The 17,309-nt window shown below is 35.5% G+C and overlaps 1 protein-coding gene across 26 annotated transcripts in view; it reads left to right on the forward strand.

The window, feature by feature from the left end:
• The window catches only part of GPC5 (glypican 5), a 610,346-nt gene that overhangs the window by 207,502 nt on the left and 385,535 nt on the right, over positions 1-17,309 (forward strand). Inside the window, exon 7 of one of the 26 annotated variants that reach the window (XM_014267366.3) lies at positions 2,563-3,424. The exons of the other annotated variants lie outside the window; for them this stretch is intronic. Coding sequence (XP_014122841.2) covers positions 2,563-2,574 — 12 coding nt within the window. The 3' untranslated portion in view covers positions 2,575-3,424. Of the gene's footprint in view, positions 1-2,562; positions 3,425-17,309 lie in introns of those variants that run through there. 26 annotated transcript variants of the gene reach the window in all.

Consider the following 17,309-nt stretch of genomic DNA (forward strand, 5'->3'; position numbering starts at 1 on the left):
TAGTGTTTCGTATTGTCACAAGAAAAGATGGTAGTGAGAATTTGTATTTTCAGTTCTTTCTGCTTCACTTAAATACCTAAATATTTTGAAACCATCTATAAATATTAAACAGTTCTGTTCTAAAGCTGGATATGATAGCCTGATTCTAGAAAATAAGAGATTAAAAATCTCTTACCTGCTTTGTCAGTATTAGCAAAGTAAAAAAATGTTGGGTATTTTTTAGAAAATGAGGATTGTGTAATTTTGTTGAGCTTTTAATGAAAAAAAGAGAATACTGCTGGGACCTAGAGAAAAAATAACACTACTTTAAAAATTACTATAGTAGCATCTCCTACCTTCTATTGAATGCTTCTGAGATGCACTGATCATCAGTGCTTCAGCTGATGAAGTGATTTTATTTCAGTTTATTGCCTTGACAGGATCAATAATCCTACTATTAGTAAACACAGTAGAACTAAAAGGCTCAGAGTATTCCCAAATTCCACACACTTCACTAAAATATATTAAAAAATTGATTAACATTGAATATCTGCTGACTCTTTAATAGTTGTAGATTCATTTTAACCATTTTCTGCTCTATTGATATTTCTACATCTAATTTCACAATTACATAATTTCAAAAGATATAAGTGAAACATAAGGATCTTCTCTATACATTGAACTTTCCATACGATATAACTGCAATCAAAAAATATTTAATGGAAGTGTTTCGAGAACATTTCTTTGCTTTTGCTACCCTGATGGTCGTGAACATTTTAGACTATAGAAGTGGTGAAATCTGAGCCATGTTTTTTGTAAAACTCTTTAAAAGATATGAGTCTTTGCAAAACAAAATGAAAAAAATAATCTTGCTTTTATGCCATGTCCAGGTAAACCAGTATTTTTATTTCCTAGCTGTATGTGGCAAAAAAGACTAAAAGGCTTCTAAAAATATATTTTCTTTAATTGTAGAAATACTCTCTTAAGAAAAAAACAAACTCTTGAGGTCCTAAGATACTTTCCAACACTTAATTGTTTTTAAGCAGTTTTGAGATTAAAAAAAAGTAGAAACAGGCTTTGAAAAAGATTTTTAATACTTATTACTTGTGTCTTTTTCATCCATATCAGACTTGATCAAAGGACTTTCTCTCCCCTATTTTAGAAAGTTTAGTAATAATCAAAAGGGTTGACTACAGTACCTACTTTGATTATTGGCATATGACATGTGGTATTCAGATATTGTTTTATTTTTCTATGTACTATGATTAATGTAAATCTGGATTTAATTTTCTTTTTTTTTTTAAGCTTGTATAATGCTACTAATGAAATTAATTTTACAGAAAAATATTTAAATGAAAATTCTGAAAGACTTGTTTTGAATTGAGTTACTACACTTTTAGATTAATTCTATTATTATTATGAATACTATAGTGAAAAAAATACTTAGTAGTATTCCTTGTTTTGATTTAGTGCCATTTTTTTCCTTAGACATAGATTTACACAATTTTCTGCAATTATAAGTGTTAATGCTTGCCAAAAATATTTTTTAGTGTTTGCATTTTCATGGTGTTTTTCAAACTGCTGATTAATTTTTTGTTTAAAAATGCTGAAACTTCATTCAGAAATCCCTTTACCACTGAAAAGTACCAAGAAAATGGTTTGGAAAACATAGTGTTAACATAAAATGACTGGTTTTGCAGGCTCTTCTCAAGAGTCTAAATCTAAAATTTAAAAAAAAGAGAAATTAAAACTTTTTTTTTTTTTTTGTTAAGTGCTGACTAGCTTGTACATATTGTTACCTCTGTTGGAATAAGAATTACTCAGATGCATCTATATAATCACACCTCCTTTATCCTATTTTTTTTCTTAAGAAATAATATTTTTATTTCATTTTAATACATGTCATTATTCGATAATAAAGTTAATTTAATTATTGGTTTTATCTTTAAAAATTTGACTATGAACCTATTTTTTTTTGAAAAGGCACAATACCTCCTGTTTATCACAATTAATTTTGTACTGATAAGAAAAAATTTAGCATTTCTCTTTAATTTCTAATTTTAATGGGAGTTTGATTTAAAGGGTATTCAGTGAGACAGCATAATGTATGTGTTAGGAAGAAACAATAAAGGGATATTTTCTTAACAAGATCTGGAAGACAGGAAGGGATGTGTTCCTAATTGTTTGTGATTTTTCTTTTTTGTCTGTCTGTTAAGTTTTGCTTTCTTTTGCCATAAATTTTAATTTAAGCTTGGTTCTTTAGGTGCCATAAATTAGCTGAAATGTATAGGGTGTAAAATTAGCTTAAATGTGTATGGTGTGTACTGCAAAATGCTTTACACTAACACACCTTTCTCCTTCCCTTGGTTTGTTTGTTATTCTGAGGTGCTCTTCAGAATATTAAATCTCCTTGTGTTGTGAGTTCTGTCTTTCTGCAGTTTGAATTTCTGTTGGGGATTTTGATATGGATAGTATTAAAATTTGGAAAAGAGTTACTCCCTTAACATAAGGTAAATGAAGTGATGACAGTGTTGATTAGAAAAAAGAGAAGCCTTTATTTTTCTCTTCCATCATATGTTTAAGGTGGGCATATAGGTGCTAGTGAGACAGTATTTGATCAGACTCCAGAAGAGTCATGAGAAATGAAGACTACAAACCAACAGCTAAAAATGGGCTCCCACATACCACAGCCATCCTGCAAGCAGTGTTGCAGCTGCACAGCAATACACACAATCCAAGAACAGCTCTGGCTGAGAGCATTGGAGCCTGAAGACAAATTATCACAGATTCATGGACGTGCTGAGGATGGACGGGACCTCTGGTGATCATACAGCCCAACCCCTCTGCTCCAGCAGGGTCATCCAGAGTGAACTGCCAAGGACCATGTCAAAACAGTTCTGGAATACCTCTGAGATGGAGACTCCAAAACCACTTCAGGCAGCTCATGCTGGTATGGTCACCCTTACAGGGACAAAGTGCTTCCTGATGTTGAGAGGGAACCTCATGTGTTTCAGTGGGTGCCCATGGGCTGCCACTGGGCACCGTCCAAAAGAGCCTTGCTCCTCTTCTTTATATCCTTCAGGTATTCATGCACATTCATGAGATTCCCTGAACCTTCTTTAGGCTGAATGGTCTCAGCTCTCATGGTGTCTTCTTACACAAAATATAGTCCAGTCACTTAATTATCTTTGTGACCCTTCCCTGGATTCTCTCCAGGATCAACTGCCCTGACCTGCGAGCAACACTTGTAAAGTGAGGAAGACTACTGGTGGTCTTTGCCACAGAGGCACATCACTGGCTCATGCTCAGCTTGGTGTCCACCAGTACCCTCAGGTCCTTTTCTGCCAACCTGCTTCCCAATTGTGTGGTCCCCAGCCTGTGCTTGTGCCTGGAGTTATTCCTCCCCAAGTGCAGAATTTTTTTGTGTGAGTGGTTTTTTTTGGTTTTTTTTTTGTTGTTTTTTTTTGTGGGTTTTTTTTTTTTTCATGACTCTTTGAAGCAGTGTTTTGCTGTGAATTAATGGATTTCATGCAGGCCTGTCTTGGCAACATGTTTAATTGCACTGTATTATTGGAAATGAATCTGTGCACTTGGATAGATAAATAACAATAAATAACGCATACTTGAACACAAAATGTAACTCATTCAAAATGTATGTAAAATTACTTGGGGAATAGTGAATGTAGATACTGTGCCTTCAAAGAGAAAGATATTTAGACCAATCTTCAACTTTTAAACTCCAAAACTGCTCGTAAAAATTGCAATTCCAGCTCTCCAGTCCATCGCATTCCTGTCTCTCCCAAGTAGAAGAAAATAAAAATATCCAATTTCCAGTGGACTAGTAATAGAAAATACTGAAAAGTGTCCTCCAGAAGTGTTTAGTATAACAGTTGTCTCTGCAATATGTTATCTGACATGAAGTAGCAAAAAAATGCATTAGTAAGTGTTTATAGCACAGTTCTTGCCTAGAAATATCCAAATGAAATTAAATTGCCATCTTAAAAAAATCCTTTATTACAGTGACCACAGCAAGCAATCTGTTTCTGTATTAGCAAGAAAAAAGCAGAATAAAACGAACAGTAGAAAATAAGTAAGACAGTGCAGCTATTATCAAAAGACCTTTGAAAGTATTCATTCTGAAAAATCATTCAGTACTTCATGCTCCCAAATTTTCATAAAATGTACATCTATTTCAGCAAAAGATTTTATTCCTTTATTCCTATTTATTTTAGTTGTGCCATTTTCTATTATTTTTAGCACTGTTTTTTATTGTTTTTTGATAATATTTCAGAAAGCACTCAGAATGTGTGTCTCATTTTATGTAAGTTATTAATGGGAAACAAAGTGGTGGTGAATACTGAGGAGGTATCCAAACTAGCCAAGATATCAGCATCATTAGCAGCTTGCAGAGTAGTCCGCAAGGATAAGGCCATGATGTTCCCAATAAGCCTACTTCCTTTGGAGTACTGCACAGCAGAAAGTCATGGGAAACAGAAGTGAGAGAAGAATATTGAGAGGTGAGAAAAGGAATGCCTGTCTAAACAGTATTTGCCAGCCTGCCTGCCATACACTTCAATTTAAAGTTTGGAAGATCACTTAGACTTTCAAAGACTGTTTCCTCAGCTGATGCCTCCTAATAGTTTGCCAAAATAGTAGAGATCTGCTCCCTGCAAGAGCTTTGTTGGACCCTTAATTGATTCCTCTGACTTACCCACCTGCACGCTATAACTTTTGTATTTCCATCTGTAATGCGGCCTACACGTTTTCCAGCCAGTTTAGCTGACGGGAAAAAGTCAGTGTATAAAATACACTGGCAGTGTAGAATAAAGCAAACTATAATCTTCATGGAGTTCTTGGGGTTTTTGGGAAAGAAGTTGCAATAATTTTATTGTTGGTGATACCTCTGTATTCCAGTGCATTTAGAAAAAAAAGAATTTTCTACCATTAGTCACACTGTTTTGTAACAGTAGTGTCTTTAGTGCTGCCTTGTAAAACTCAGATATAATGAAGCTTTTAAAAAGTAAACTCTTTACTCTTATATCTCTTCTTTTATAAGCATCTGGAAATGATTCTGTTGTTTTAAATCAAAACTGCTCTAAACAGGCCACCCATGGTGCCAGATAGAAATGATGGTAAATTTGGCATTTATCTGCCATGTTCAAGGGAAAACAGAACAATTTTCATTTTTGCATGTGTGATTGTCTGCAGGAACATGTACTTCCAGGATGTGAAGAACTGCACAGGGTTCTCTTTGCTTTATTCTGTAGTCTTCTTATGGTAATACAGTGAGGTGCTTGGTATTTATGACTTTTTCCTCTTTGAAACCCTGGAAGCAGGGAAGAGTTGTCTAGAAAAGTCTCATGCCATTGTTTGTGCTTGCTTATGAATCTGACTGCATATTGATTTTGTTTCACTAGACTGTACCATTATCTATATATCTACGTGGAGCACAGCAATCAACATAAACAGCTGGCTTCCTCCCATGCCTAATCATGGCCTTATTAACAGAATATAGTAGAGAAAACTGGTAGTAACCATACAGCAATCTGGAAAAGGAAAGAATACACTTGTTGCACTCATCTCAAACAACTGAATAATTATATTCATGCATCTAACTTAATGCTGTTTCTGGACTTATGAAAGTATGCATGTACATGTTTTCTGAGTATATGTCGGTTGTTTGCCAGGATCAGTTTTCTGTTCAAATGCTCTGATGGCATAGTATCACTACTCAAGCTTTTGGAGTAATATTTTACTAGGTTTTTTTAAACTATGTTGTCTTTAAAAAGAATAATTTCTAAAAGGGACTAACTGATCATAATCAGTTAAGTCAGTTTGAGGAAACAGATGAAATATCAGTTTGTAAGCTGTAAGCTCATGAGTCATTACACATGCTATTATTAACAAGGTCTTATGATACAAACCTATTCCATGATTGCTACTTTGTTTTTTATTTAAACTAGTTGAGTTATAGATAATAATGAGGAGAAATACATGATGATATATGCAAGCATTAAAAATAATCTACTTAATGTCTGTTTCTACATAGGTTTTATAAATTTCTTTCTTCCTTTTAGCAAGTTATATAAGTATATACACTTACACATGCACATACAGAAAGCATCTTTATGCATAATCACTGAAATATCCTATAACCTTGTCTGGTTTTGTGGCTAGAGAAAAATAACTATGGTGGGAATGTCCTCTGCTTGAAGGTAGCAGATAACAGGGACCTCTTTAGTCTTGTCTATGAGGGAAAAGAAACAAGCATTGTTTGGAATTTTATTTGTGGTTCTGTCTTGTAATAGTTCTAGTCCAATGGCATGAAAGTAGATTAGTTTACAGAAATTTTGGCACAAAACTGGTATCTACTCCTGTAATCCAACATTTCCTGAATAATTATTTTTAATAGAGAAAAGGCCAAAAAACTACTTGTTCAGCTCACTATCTAGTAACATCCATTTCAATCACAGCTTTCCTTAGCAAGTCTAATATTGTTTTGGCCCTTGCTGAGGTAGCATTTATCTACATGGGAAAAAAAAAGGAAACTCAAAGTCCAGTAGGGAACAACTTTATGTGGTGATTCTTGTCAAACTAGTTCTGTGTACAGTGGAAGTGTTTAACATGCTGAGTGCCTGTCACAAATGCCTCAATTAATTTCTTAATTGCCTCCTAACCAATTTTTTCACTTGCTGAAAGTTAATTTCTGCAATAGTTCTCCTTTCTGAGCTGCTCTGTCTGAAATGGAAAATGTTTTCATTTCTGCTTGTTTACTTTATAGGTTCCTGCAGACTTTCTTACATTAGATTTGATTGTTGAATTTAATTTCAGGAAGGCTTTAATTCTTTAAAGATAGCCTCACTTCTCAGTCACTCCTAGTTACAGACATTTAATCATTCACCACGGTGCAAACAGTCCATCAGGTTTTTAACAACAGAACAATGACACACAAAAATGGAAATCCATATTATGAAAGAGGCCCTAAATCAACCCTTACTGATTAATTTCCCCTTTATTCACAAAGCCTAAATCATTCTGACTGAATCAATCAAAAAGCTATTACCTTCATACTTGCAAGTGTTACTTTCAAAATCAATGAAAACTGAATTTATTTTTAAGACGCAATATATTACCAAAATAAGAGTTCCCATTTACTTAACCTAGAGATTTATCAAAAACTGCTACAGTTGGTAAAATCTTAGGGTTTTACCCTGTATATTTTTTGTGCTTTTTTTTTTAATTTTCAGCTCTGTCCGCATTTTCCAATTTCATTGACTTCAACAGCTGAATTGCTCTTAATTTTGTTAAAGTGTTTTCATTGCTTCTGTACATGAAGGCTCTCAGACAGAACAGATATTCAGGAACAGGAACTTCCTAGGGATATGTCAGTTGGCAGTAGCTTTGGCTGCAATCACTATAAAATCAGGGAGTTCAGTACCCTGAATGAAGTAAGGAAGGACAGAAGCAGTGTACAGACTTCGGGACAGCAACAAGAGAATTGAGAAAGTTGGCTGATGTCCTTGCAAGGCTGCTCTCTGTCATCTTTGGAACATCATGGAAATCTGGGAAAGTACATGGTGACTGGAAAGAAAGAGAAGCCTGAAAGTCAGCCCAAGGAACTACAGGCTCATCTTTGCCTCATTCCCTGGGAAAATCTTGCAATTCTCTTACCGGAGGTTAATTATGTCTGACCACCCTACTGTGATAAAATAACCTGGCCAAAACTTCAGAAATCATTTTGTGCAGTTGTACAGACTTAGAGGCTTCTTGTTTTTATATGCAGAGCTTTATGTGTATCTGAACCATCTTATGAATCAGATAACACCTTTCAAACAAGCTGAGATCTTTGACAGTGAAGTTCCTTCCAGCATGCTAAACCCACGTTTTTTGTTTTCAAATAAATATATCCAACATCCTTGCTTATATTATATTCAGAAATATTATATTATATTCTATTTGGAAATATTATATTATATTCAGAAATATTATATTATATTATATTCAGAAATATTATATTCAGAAATATTATATTATCCATTAAAATATCAATATCATAGGATTATATTGAGTTAAAAAAAACCCCTACTATCTTCTTTTATTGCAAGAGGGTGGGGAAGGGCAACTATGAGTAAGCAGTCTTATTCTGATAGATTTGCTTGCAGGGCAAGAGAGGTAAATTCTTGTGACCAAAGGAGAAGACTCTTGCAGAAACTGAATTTAAGCTCTTCAGGAATGGATTTATTAGTCCTGTCATCCTCTGCTTCCTCCTTAGCATGCATCAACATGGTTCTTCTGCTATACAGAATTTGGTCATGGCTGCTGCTTCTGCTACAGGTGTTCAGAAATTAAGCTTCTAGATTTGCAACTGTATGTCCCTACTGGTATTACTCCAGTGAGGATGGCAGCTTCTCTTCCCTATCAAGAAGGTATTTCAGTGAAATTTATTCCACTGAATGGAAACTGTATGTTTCTATGTTCACACTCACATTCATATTCAAGGCAGCAGAAACTCAGGCAATACTTGACTCACATTTTTAAGATCTTTTAAGTTGTGTTTTTAAATAGAAAGCATAGAATTTAGTGCAGTTAGTCATGCTTATTTTGGAAAACTATCTTTCATATTCAAACAATAAGATCCTTCCGACCTTCCTAGAAGACTTCCTATCAATTTCATTGCAATTTGCTCTTATCAGATTCCAATTGGCCTTTTGGTTTCTAAGAGGCACAAATTAACAGGAAATAGAGACTTCAGTGACATTATTGCTATCCTTTTCTTTGCCATGACAAATTCTTAGAAGAAAAACAAGAAACTGATTTTCCATATAAATTGCAACTTAGTTCTTTTTTGGTAAATTGAAACATGAATTATTTATAATTTTTTTTTTCCTTTTTGCATCTATTTTGGAGATGGGGCAGTGGTTTGGTGGGGTTTTTTTGCTTTTTTTGTGTACTGTCTTAGCACAATAATTGATGTAGCTTTGAAAACTTAATAGTAATTGCCTCTCAAGAAAGAAGGCTTTCTCATTTTTTTCACACAAATTCTACCTCCTAATTTTCTTGTACCTCTAGTTCTTTTGTCTTTCACAGTTGCTTGTTTATTTTGACAGCTACATTTTTTCAGTCAGCATTTTCCAACACGTCGAGGAAATATAGAAAGTGATATGATGAAATCATAAAGAGATAAGCATGTATGTCACAGATGTAAGAAAAATTGTGCAAAATCAGGACCGCGTTTGAGAACAGTGTTTCTTTCCTATTTGTGTGCCAGCCTATTGCTCTGGAAAACTTTTAATCTAAGGAAAAATAGAGATGTACTGTATTAAATTTGTTTCAACTCTAGTTCTTTTTAAAGGCAGGACCATAGAAGAGATTGTCCTAAGAAAAATAAACCAGTTATCTCCTAAGAAAAATAAACTAATCACTGAGATTTATTTTATAAAGTAGACAAAATGCTGTCACGTATATTTTCCTTCCCATCCCAATGCTGTGCTGATTAACTTTAGTTTTTACAATACTAACTAGATCTTGGTATGGCTTAGTGATGCTGCCTGAGCAGACTGCTCATTTGTGTGCAATCCATTTTTGTCCTTTAGGAAACATTATTCTAGTGTTTATAACATACTAGTTTATTTGATCAATACAATGCCACATTTACCATATATATACCAGTTTCAAATTTATTTTAAGAGCCAGCAAAGTCTTGCCTTCTCTACTTATTAAAAAAAAAAAAAAGAAAAAAAAAAAGAAAAAATTTGTCTTGGATAATGGCGTTGGTCCCTCCTGTGAGGAATAGTGTCTGACGGTCTTTTGTCTTAAAGGATCTATACACATGCTTCTGCAGTGGAATTACAGAATATGCAGCAATTAGATGAATTCTTAGATGGCTGTAAATTTCTATCATTGAATTAGCAATAGCAAAACCATGAATTCAGTTTGTTCATATGGGATTTTAGCCAAAGTAAATAAATCAGTGTTTTAATTCACTTGGGTTCAAATTTATTTAGACTTGTCATATTTAACAAAAGAAAATCATAAGCCATAAAGGAGCAGTCAGGCATGATATTAAACAGCTGAACATGTCAAAATGATCGGCATGTAGTTATGAAGTTTCATTCAGTACATCACTGCTCTACAGTTATTGTGTTTGATTTGTACATGCTTTAGATAAATTGATGTTGGGTGTGGAAGGCAACCTTTACTTAGCTTTTGTCCAGTGAGTTAAGGCATTGCTTGGACAACATTTTCAGGCACATGGTGTGACTCTTGGGGTGTCCTGTGCAGTGCCAGGAGTTGGACTCAACAATCCTGATGGGTCCCTTCCAACTCTGCATATTTGATTCTTTGATTTTATGAATAGTTTCTCTGTTTCCTCAAAGGCACACTGATGTAAAGATCCCTTTATTTATGTTGTCATTTATTGATATCTATAGCCAGTAAATAAGGTATTTACAAACAGTTTTTTTGCTTGTCATATTTCTCCGCTGATTTTTCCAGCAAACAAAAATTGTTGCATGTGTTGCACATGTATGTGCAAATCAAATTGAACACTTTGCTCTATGCGGTTTTATAAGAAAGAATTCAGTTCTAGGTCATTCATTACTAATCCTTTTTGATCTCAGTGCCCTGTTAAAATCTTGACATTTGAGTTTTCATAAGCAGGCAACTATTATTAGTAAGTTACTTCATGAATGGTAAATAGCTTCACAACAGTTCCAAAGCATGTATTTTCCTGTCAATACCCTTTGCAGCATGTTGTGCTCTGCCTCATCAAAAGAAAGGAGAACAGCTTATGTATTATTAATAAGCAACTCATTTATAGATAGGAAGTTGGTAATCTTTGAATATTAATTGGAAGAATTCTAAAGGAATTATTATAACAGAGACACAGAAGAAGATTCCTTCCTCTAAGTGTTGAATAGCATATTATTTTTGGACTATAAATTATTTACATGGAGTTGCTGCTTAGAACCAGGAATCTTTTATCTTTCAGTCCTTGTTTTAAACCTGATCAGCAAAATGACATCTATCTTCACATTTCCCCTAGAGCCTGACAGTCATGAAAGCACAGCCAGTTTTAGGCAGATGTTTGCTGCTGATAAGATGCATTAAAGCATGGACCATTAGCTGAACTGTTTTGTAAGTCATCAAAGATTCAGATTATTTAACAAATTGATATCTATGCAGAAAACAAAAGACAGAGAAGGTCTGTGTAATCCTGCAGTAGCTCTTATTGACTGTCTTTAAGATCAACAGGAAGTGCTACATTGGGCAGAGTATGAACAGAATGGCAATGGGGCTTTTCAAAACAAGCTGAAAACTGAATGAAATACATCATTTATTAAAGTAATAGATCCCACTCACTACATCTCCCAAATATGCTGAAGAAGACCTTTTTTTCTGCCTATTCACATCTATTGCTGTCATATTTAAATGAATTAAAATATAACTTAAGCTTTGCATAGAAACGCATCCTAAAACTATAATATGATACTTATGTGTGTGTGCTGCATGCAGTTTACAGCTACACAGTTAGAGTGTGACCTAAAGATAAAGATTACAAATGGATATCTGAATAGTAATAACTAAATAGCTGAATGGAGGAGGAAAAAAAAAAAAAAAAGCAAAGTTTCTGGAAAAGAGTAAAGATGAGTAGAAGCAGAAAATATTCACTGAAAGGCAGATGAAAATTGTGGCAAAATGCAACACTGCTCTAGGCGGAAAAAACTGAAATATGAGATATATACTAGTAAAAATTTAATGGAGAAGACAAGCAAGAAGATAAAACATTGGAAAAAAGGGAAGACAATACATGCCCCAGAAATAAAAAAAGAAAGAAAAGAAACAAACAAAGGAGGGCTGAAAAGAGAGGCAAGAAAAGCAAGAAAGGAATAGCGTTACTCTGTGTGCATGTATCTAGAGAATAAGAAATTTCCTACTTACATGCAGATTATTCATATATACATATACATATATATGTCATTTCATGATAGCAACTATGTCTGTATATATTTAAATTTTTTTATGGCACAGAATCACAGAATGGGTAAGGTTGGAAGGCACCACAGTGGGTCATCTGGTCCAACCTCACTGCTCAAGCAGCGTCATCCTAGAGCACATGTCACAGGATTTTGGAGTCTCCCCCACTGAAGACATTCAAGAACAGTCTGGACGCAATCTCTCTGGTCAGTCTGTTCCAATGTATGGTCACCCACACAGTAAAGAAGTTTTTCTTCATATTCAGGTGGAACTTCCTGTGCATCAGTTTCCACCCATTGCCTCTTGTCATATTGCTCAGCACCACCAAGCAGAGCCTGGAAATACCATCCTGACACCCTCCCTTCAGATACTTATAGATATTGATGAGGTTCCTCTCAGACTTCTCTTCTCGAGGCTAAACAGGCCCAACTCCCTCAGCTCTTTCTTGTAAAAGAGATGCTCCAGTCCATTGCCCATTGCAACCGTCTCCATTGACATCCATTGGACCTCTTCCAGGATCTCCAGGTTTCTTTTCTACCAAGGAAACCAGAACTGGACATGGTACTTCATATGTGGCCTCACTAGGGTTTAGTAGTCCCTTGATCTAGTGGCAAAGCTTTTCCTAATGGACCCCAGGACATCGTTGTCCTTCTTGGCCACAAAGTCACACTGCTGGCTCGTGGACAGCTTGTTGTTCACCAGGACGTCCAGGTCCTTCTCTGCAGAACTGCTGTCCAGCAGGTCAGCCCCCAGCCTGTGGTGGTGCATGGGGTTATTCTTTCCCAGGTGTAGGACTCTACATTTGTAGTCTTTGTTGAATTTCAGATGGTTCTCCTCTGCCCATCTCTGCTGACTGTTGGGTCCTTCTGAAGGGCTGCACAGCCCTCTGGGGTATCAGCTACTCCTCACAGGTTTGTGTCCTCAGTGAACTTGCTGAAGAGGCCTCTGTCCCTCCAAGTGATTGATTGATAAGTTAAGCAATACTGGACCCTTGAGGGACGCCATTTTTGACTGGCCTCCAACTAGATCCTGTGCCACTGATTATGACCCTCTGGTGGGAGGGTGGTCTGCCATTCAGGGTGGTCTGCCATTCAGCCAGTCCACCTCACTCCACCTCATTGTCTACTTCCCATTCTGTCCACACTTCCTCAGTTCATCAGTGAGGATATTGTGAGAGAAAGTGTTGAAAACCTTGCTAAAGTCAAGATAGACAATACTCACTACTCTTTCCACATCCATCCAGATAGTTTTATCATCCTAGAAGACAATTAAGTTGGTCAAGCACGATTTATCTGTAGTGAATGCATGCTGACTCTTCCTGTTCCTCCTTTATCCATGTAGATAGAGATGAGGCTGACTGGCACATAGTTACCAGGCCCTTCTTGCCCTTTTTGAAGATTGTCCTCATACAATGTCCTCATGCACTTGCCTCATAGATCTTATAGATAAACTTGCTCTGCCAAATGTTTGATAAACCTGGGTATTTTCATGTTCTGACATTTTTAGATTTGTAAACTTCAAGTATAGTTCCAAGTACTTTCCATGAGAGTGTAACTTTGTAGAAAATGGAGATAGTTAGGAGATTTAAAGAAAAAATATTGGACAAAGAATCAAGTAAATATTTGCAGTTGTAATCTAGTGAGGGTGTTGTGGTAACCCTGCTAAGCTCAGAAATACCAAATCAAAATTTTCTTTTTCTTCATCTAAGCTTTAGATTGCAGCCTGTGACTGATAAATAATATATGTTAGCTCTGGGGTTATTTTTGTCTTATCTTTTAACACTGTATAGTTTTTCTTTCTTGTCTTTTTGCTGCTGGAGTTCATTATTGCAGATAAGGGGATAGATATATTACATTGGTTAAACATTCATTAATGTAGACAGCATTAATTAAAAACACTTTGAAATTTACTGCTACTTCAGCAGGAATGGAATGGAACCCCTTATACTAGTGCTATGAAGACTTTATTTACCTTAATGAAAAAATATTTTAAAGACTATATATACTTAGCCGGGTGCTTTGCTCTAACTTAAAGAGGCAAAATAAATTAAATCTTGTGTAAACATTAGAAGAAAAGCTAAGGCAGGTATGAGGATTGGAAAGTTCTGTTCCAGCTTGCAGAATGCTGTTATGTCCTTTCCTTTGTCTTTTCAAATCTGGACTATCCCCAGAGATCCAAATGTGTAAATTTAATTGAAACCTGTGTTCCACTTCTCTTCACATATTTTTACCCTACATACTATGCTACAGTTTCTTCAAGCTCTCTCCATCTGCTGCCTCAATATCATTCCTCAGTTAAAAATTATTTTTTACCCTTCACATCACTTCAGTCCATAAAAGTTTATCAGTCAGACCATCCATTTAAAGACATCTAATGTGTTAGCTGACTTTCTCTTAGATCCCAGATTTCTCTGAACAAGGTTTTCACACATGTCAAGTCAAGAGCCTTGTTAACCTCTCATGGAAATGTCCATTCCAAATAGTTTGGTTAATCAGTGATTAAGTGGTTGGAGAAAGTTTCCTACACATTTTTAAAGATTCTCAGTCTAATTTTTTACTTGAAAGTAATTTTGTGACTTCAATACATGTTCTCACTAGACACTAGCTAGTTTTTTATAGCAAGCATCTAAAGGAAGTGCACAGAGGGACTTTATGTCTAAAATGTCAGTCTTTTGGAAAATTTCAAAAGAAAATTAAATAACTAGAGGATCCAATGCAGAGTAGTATAGTTTTAAATCCAATTAATAAAAGCGGCCTTGGAGCAGATAATATGTGTACATGTGTCAACATTAATTTCATTTCTATAGGAAAAAACCTAAACCAAACAATCCCCCCCTGAACCTTATGCAAGTTTTGGTATGTTTTCCTACAGATTTCAAGATGAGTGAGTGAGTATTTCATAGTGCAGCTGACACGGGCTGTACACTAGAGGCTATATATCAGGAATTAATTGTCACTTTGCAAGCAAATGAGATAACGGTCAGGCTTGCACAAAAATTACACTGTCTCAAAAAAATAAATGATTCCTTGGAAAGCATAAATGAACTGATAATCAGGAAGCTAGATATTAGTGGAAAGAAATAAGCTCCTTGAAACATCTCTACACTCTAAGAGAATTTTAATAAGATATTACAAACTTCAGTAACAGAAAACCAAGCACCAAAAGAATGGAATCTGTCAGAGTGATCATCTAGCTGTGTCTAGAGAAAAGCTGTAGAGACTTCTCACATTTTTCTTGTCTGATATTTTAAGTACATTACTGCAAAGAAAGTTGTTTAGCTCTACTAGAATAGGATTATTTTTAAGTTTCCATTCACTGAAGATTTTATTACTCTGGCATAAACTCAGGAGCTTTTCTTGTAGTAGATGTGTCAGGAGAAAGATATTAATTTCTTGGCAGATAAAAGAAAACTTACTTTGTTTAACATTTGCAATGTCATCATGCAAACTGGCTTAGAAATCAGTATGATTGCATGACTAGTGAAAATATTATGGGCCAGATTCAGTGTCACTGAATCTGGCCCATATTTTTTTCTGATTTCATAGACTATTTGATAATAATTATTTCCTGATTTGATAGAAGCTGTAAAACCTTCTATAGAACTAGTTAACTGAAACAATGGAAGCCTTGCCCTCAACCCCAGGTTGGTATCACTTCCCAGAATAAACACATAGGCAGGCACTTAGGGGAGGAAATTGTCTTTGAGCATTTATTTGCAGGGCACAAGAAAAAAAAAAAAGGACAGAAGAAAAGAAGAAAAAAACCCACAAGACTCAACAAGACTGCAAGACAGAGAAAGCTAGAGAAGAAAAATGGTGGACCAAGTGCAGCCTGAAAGAGATTTATTTTTTCCTTTGTAAATGAACTTGTTTGCATAGGGACTGTTTGACCCCACACAGCCCCAGTGTTTGGGTAACCAAGTAGCCAAAAAAGACAGTACTGATGGCAATCCTAAGATTTAGTTTCCATGGAGACAATGCATATGCTTGTACCTTGCTAAAGAAAAATGAAATTAAAAAAGAAAATGGAGGATGGAAAAATCAAATATGTCCCAGAAAACGTAAAATAAGACTAAGTTAGCTGAAAGCCTCACAAAAGTAATTAAAGCAAGGTCTATATATTTTCTCTAGAAAGTGGCAAATAACTCTAGACAAACTCATTCTTTATGCAATTAAAAAAGCCCATTACCTCCATCTCTTCTTCCGTGTTTTCCTTCAGAAGTTGTCCAAATCATAGAGTCCTGGAATCATAGAATGGTTTGATTTGGATCTTAAAGATAATTTATCTCCATGTCCCCTGCTGAGGCCAAGGACACTTTCCACTACACTAGGTTGCTGGAGCCCATCCTACCTGGCCTTAAACTTTTCAGGGATGAAGCACCCACAAGTTTCTGGGCAGCCTGTTTCAGTGCCTCAATCCCTCTCACAGTAAAGAATTTCTACCTAATATCTATTCTAGTATCTACCTAATAGCTATTCTACCTAATATCTATTCTAAAGTCTTTCAGTTTAAAACCAGTTCCCTTTGTCCTGTCTCTGCATGCTTATGGAAGCAGTCACTCTCCAAATGAAACCAAGGTTGTTAGAAACAAGTACATTCCAGCTACTCCCAGCTGGTGGACTGCAATTTTTATTTAAAGTAAAACCAGTGACATAGGAGATTAATGTGCCAGGCTGGGAATTTGAATGTCTGAGCAACCAGCACACAATCTTTAATTGCCAGTAATTTAGGAATGGTAATCTGATGCACAAGAATATATGAAGCCTGGGGGAGAAATTATTCCAATCAGTCCAATCAAAACTTGGCTGGGAGCTTTGTAGTAGGTAACTTACAGTCAGAGATTAAATCTTTGTTGGAGCATCAGTTATGAAATTGTAGTCACTTCAGGACACTCATTGCTTCACCAATGTCACCAGGAAACCAGGGTATTTTCTGGTATATCTATTCTGTATCAGGGACTTACAGAACTGAGAAATCACTGGGAGAACAGGAGAGCAATCCTAGAGGTGAACGTCAACAAGGAAGTTCATTTTAGGATGAAAAATTAAGTCAGACCAAATACATAGGTAAGATTTACTGTTTGAAGCAATTTGTTATCTTTAGAGTTGCGAACTGAGGGACTTGGCCAAACCCCACAACTTTTGAGAAAGAGAACATAGAACGTTTGAAGTTATACTGATGATAATCAAAACTGATAAAATGACAATTTTGTGTTGCATGAAGGAAGTTTTTAGTTTTGGAGCTCTGGAGGAAACAGACCAAGATATCTTGTCAACATACATGTTCAGAATATATGATCTGGATCTAACCATAAGTTTTAAGTTGACTGGCCAAATGATGACCATTAGGAAAAA

Source organism: Zonotrichia albicollis, chromosome 2 (genome assembly GCF_047830755.1).
Source record: "Zonotrichia albicollis isolate bZonAlb1 chromosome 2, bZonAlb1.hap1, whole genome shotgun sequence".
NCBI classification, from domain to species: Eukaryota; Metazoa; Chordata; class Aves; order Passeriformes; family Passerellidae; genus Zonotrichia; species Zonotrichia albicollis.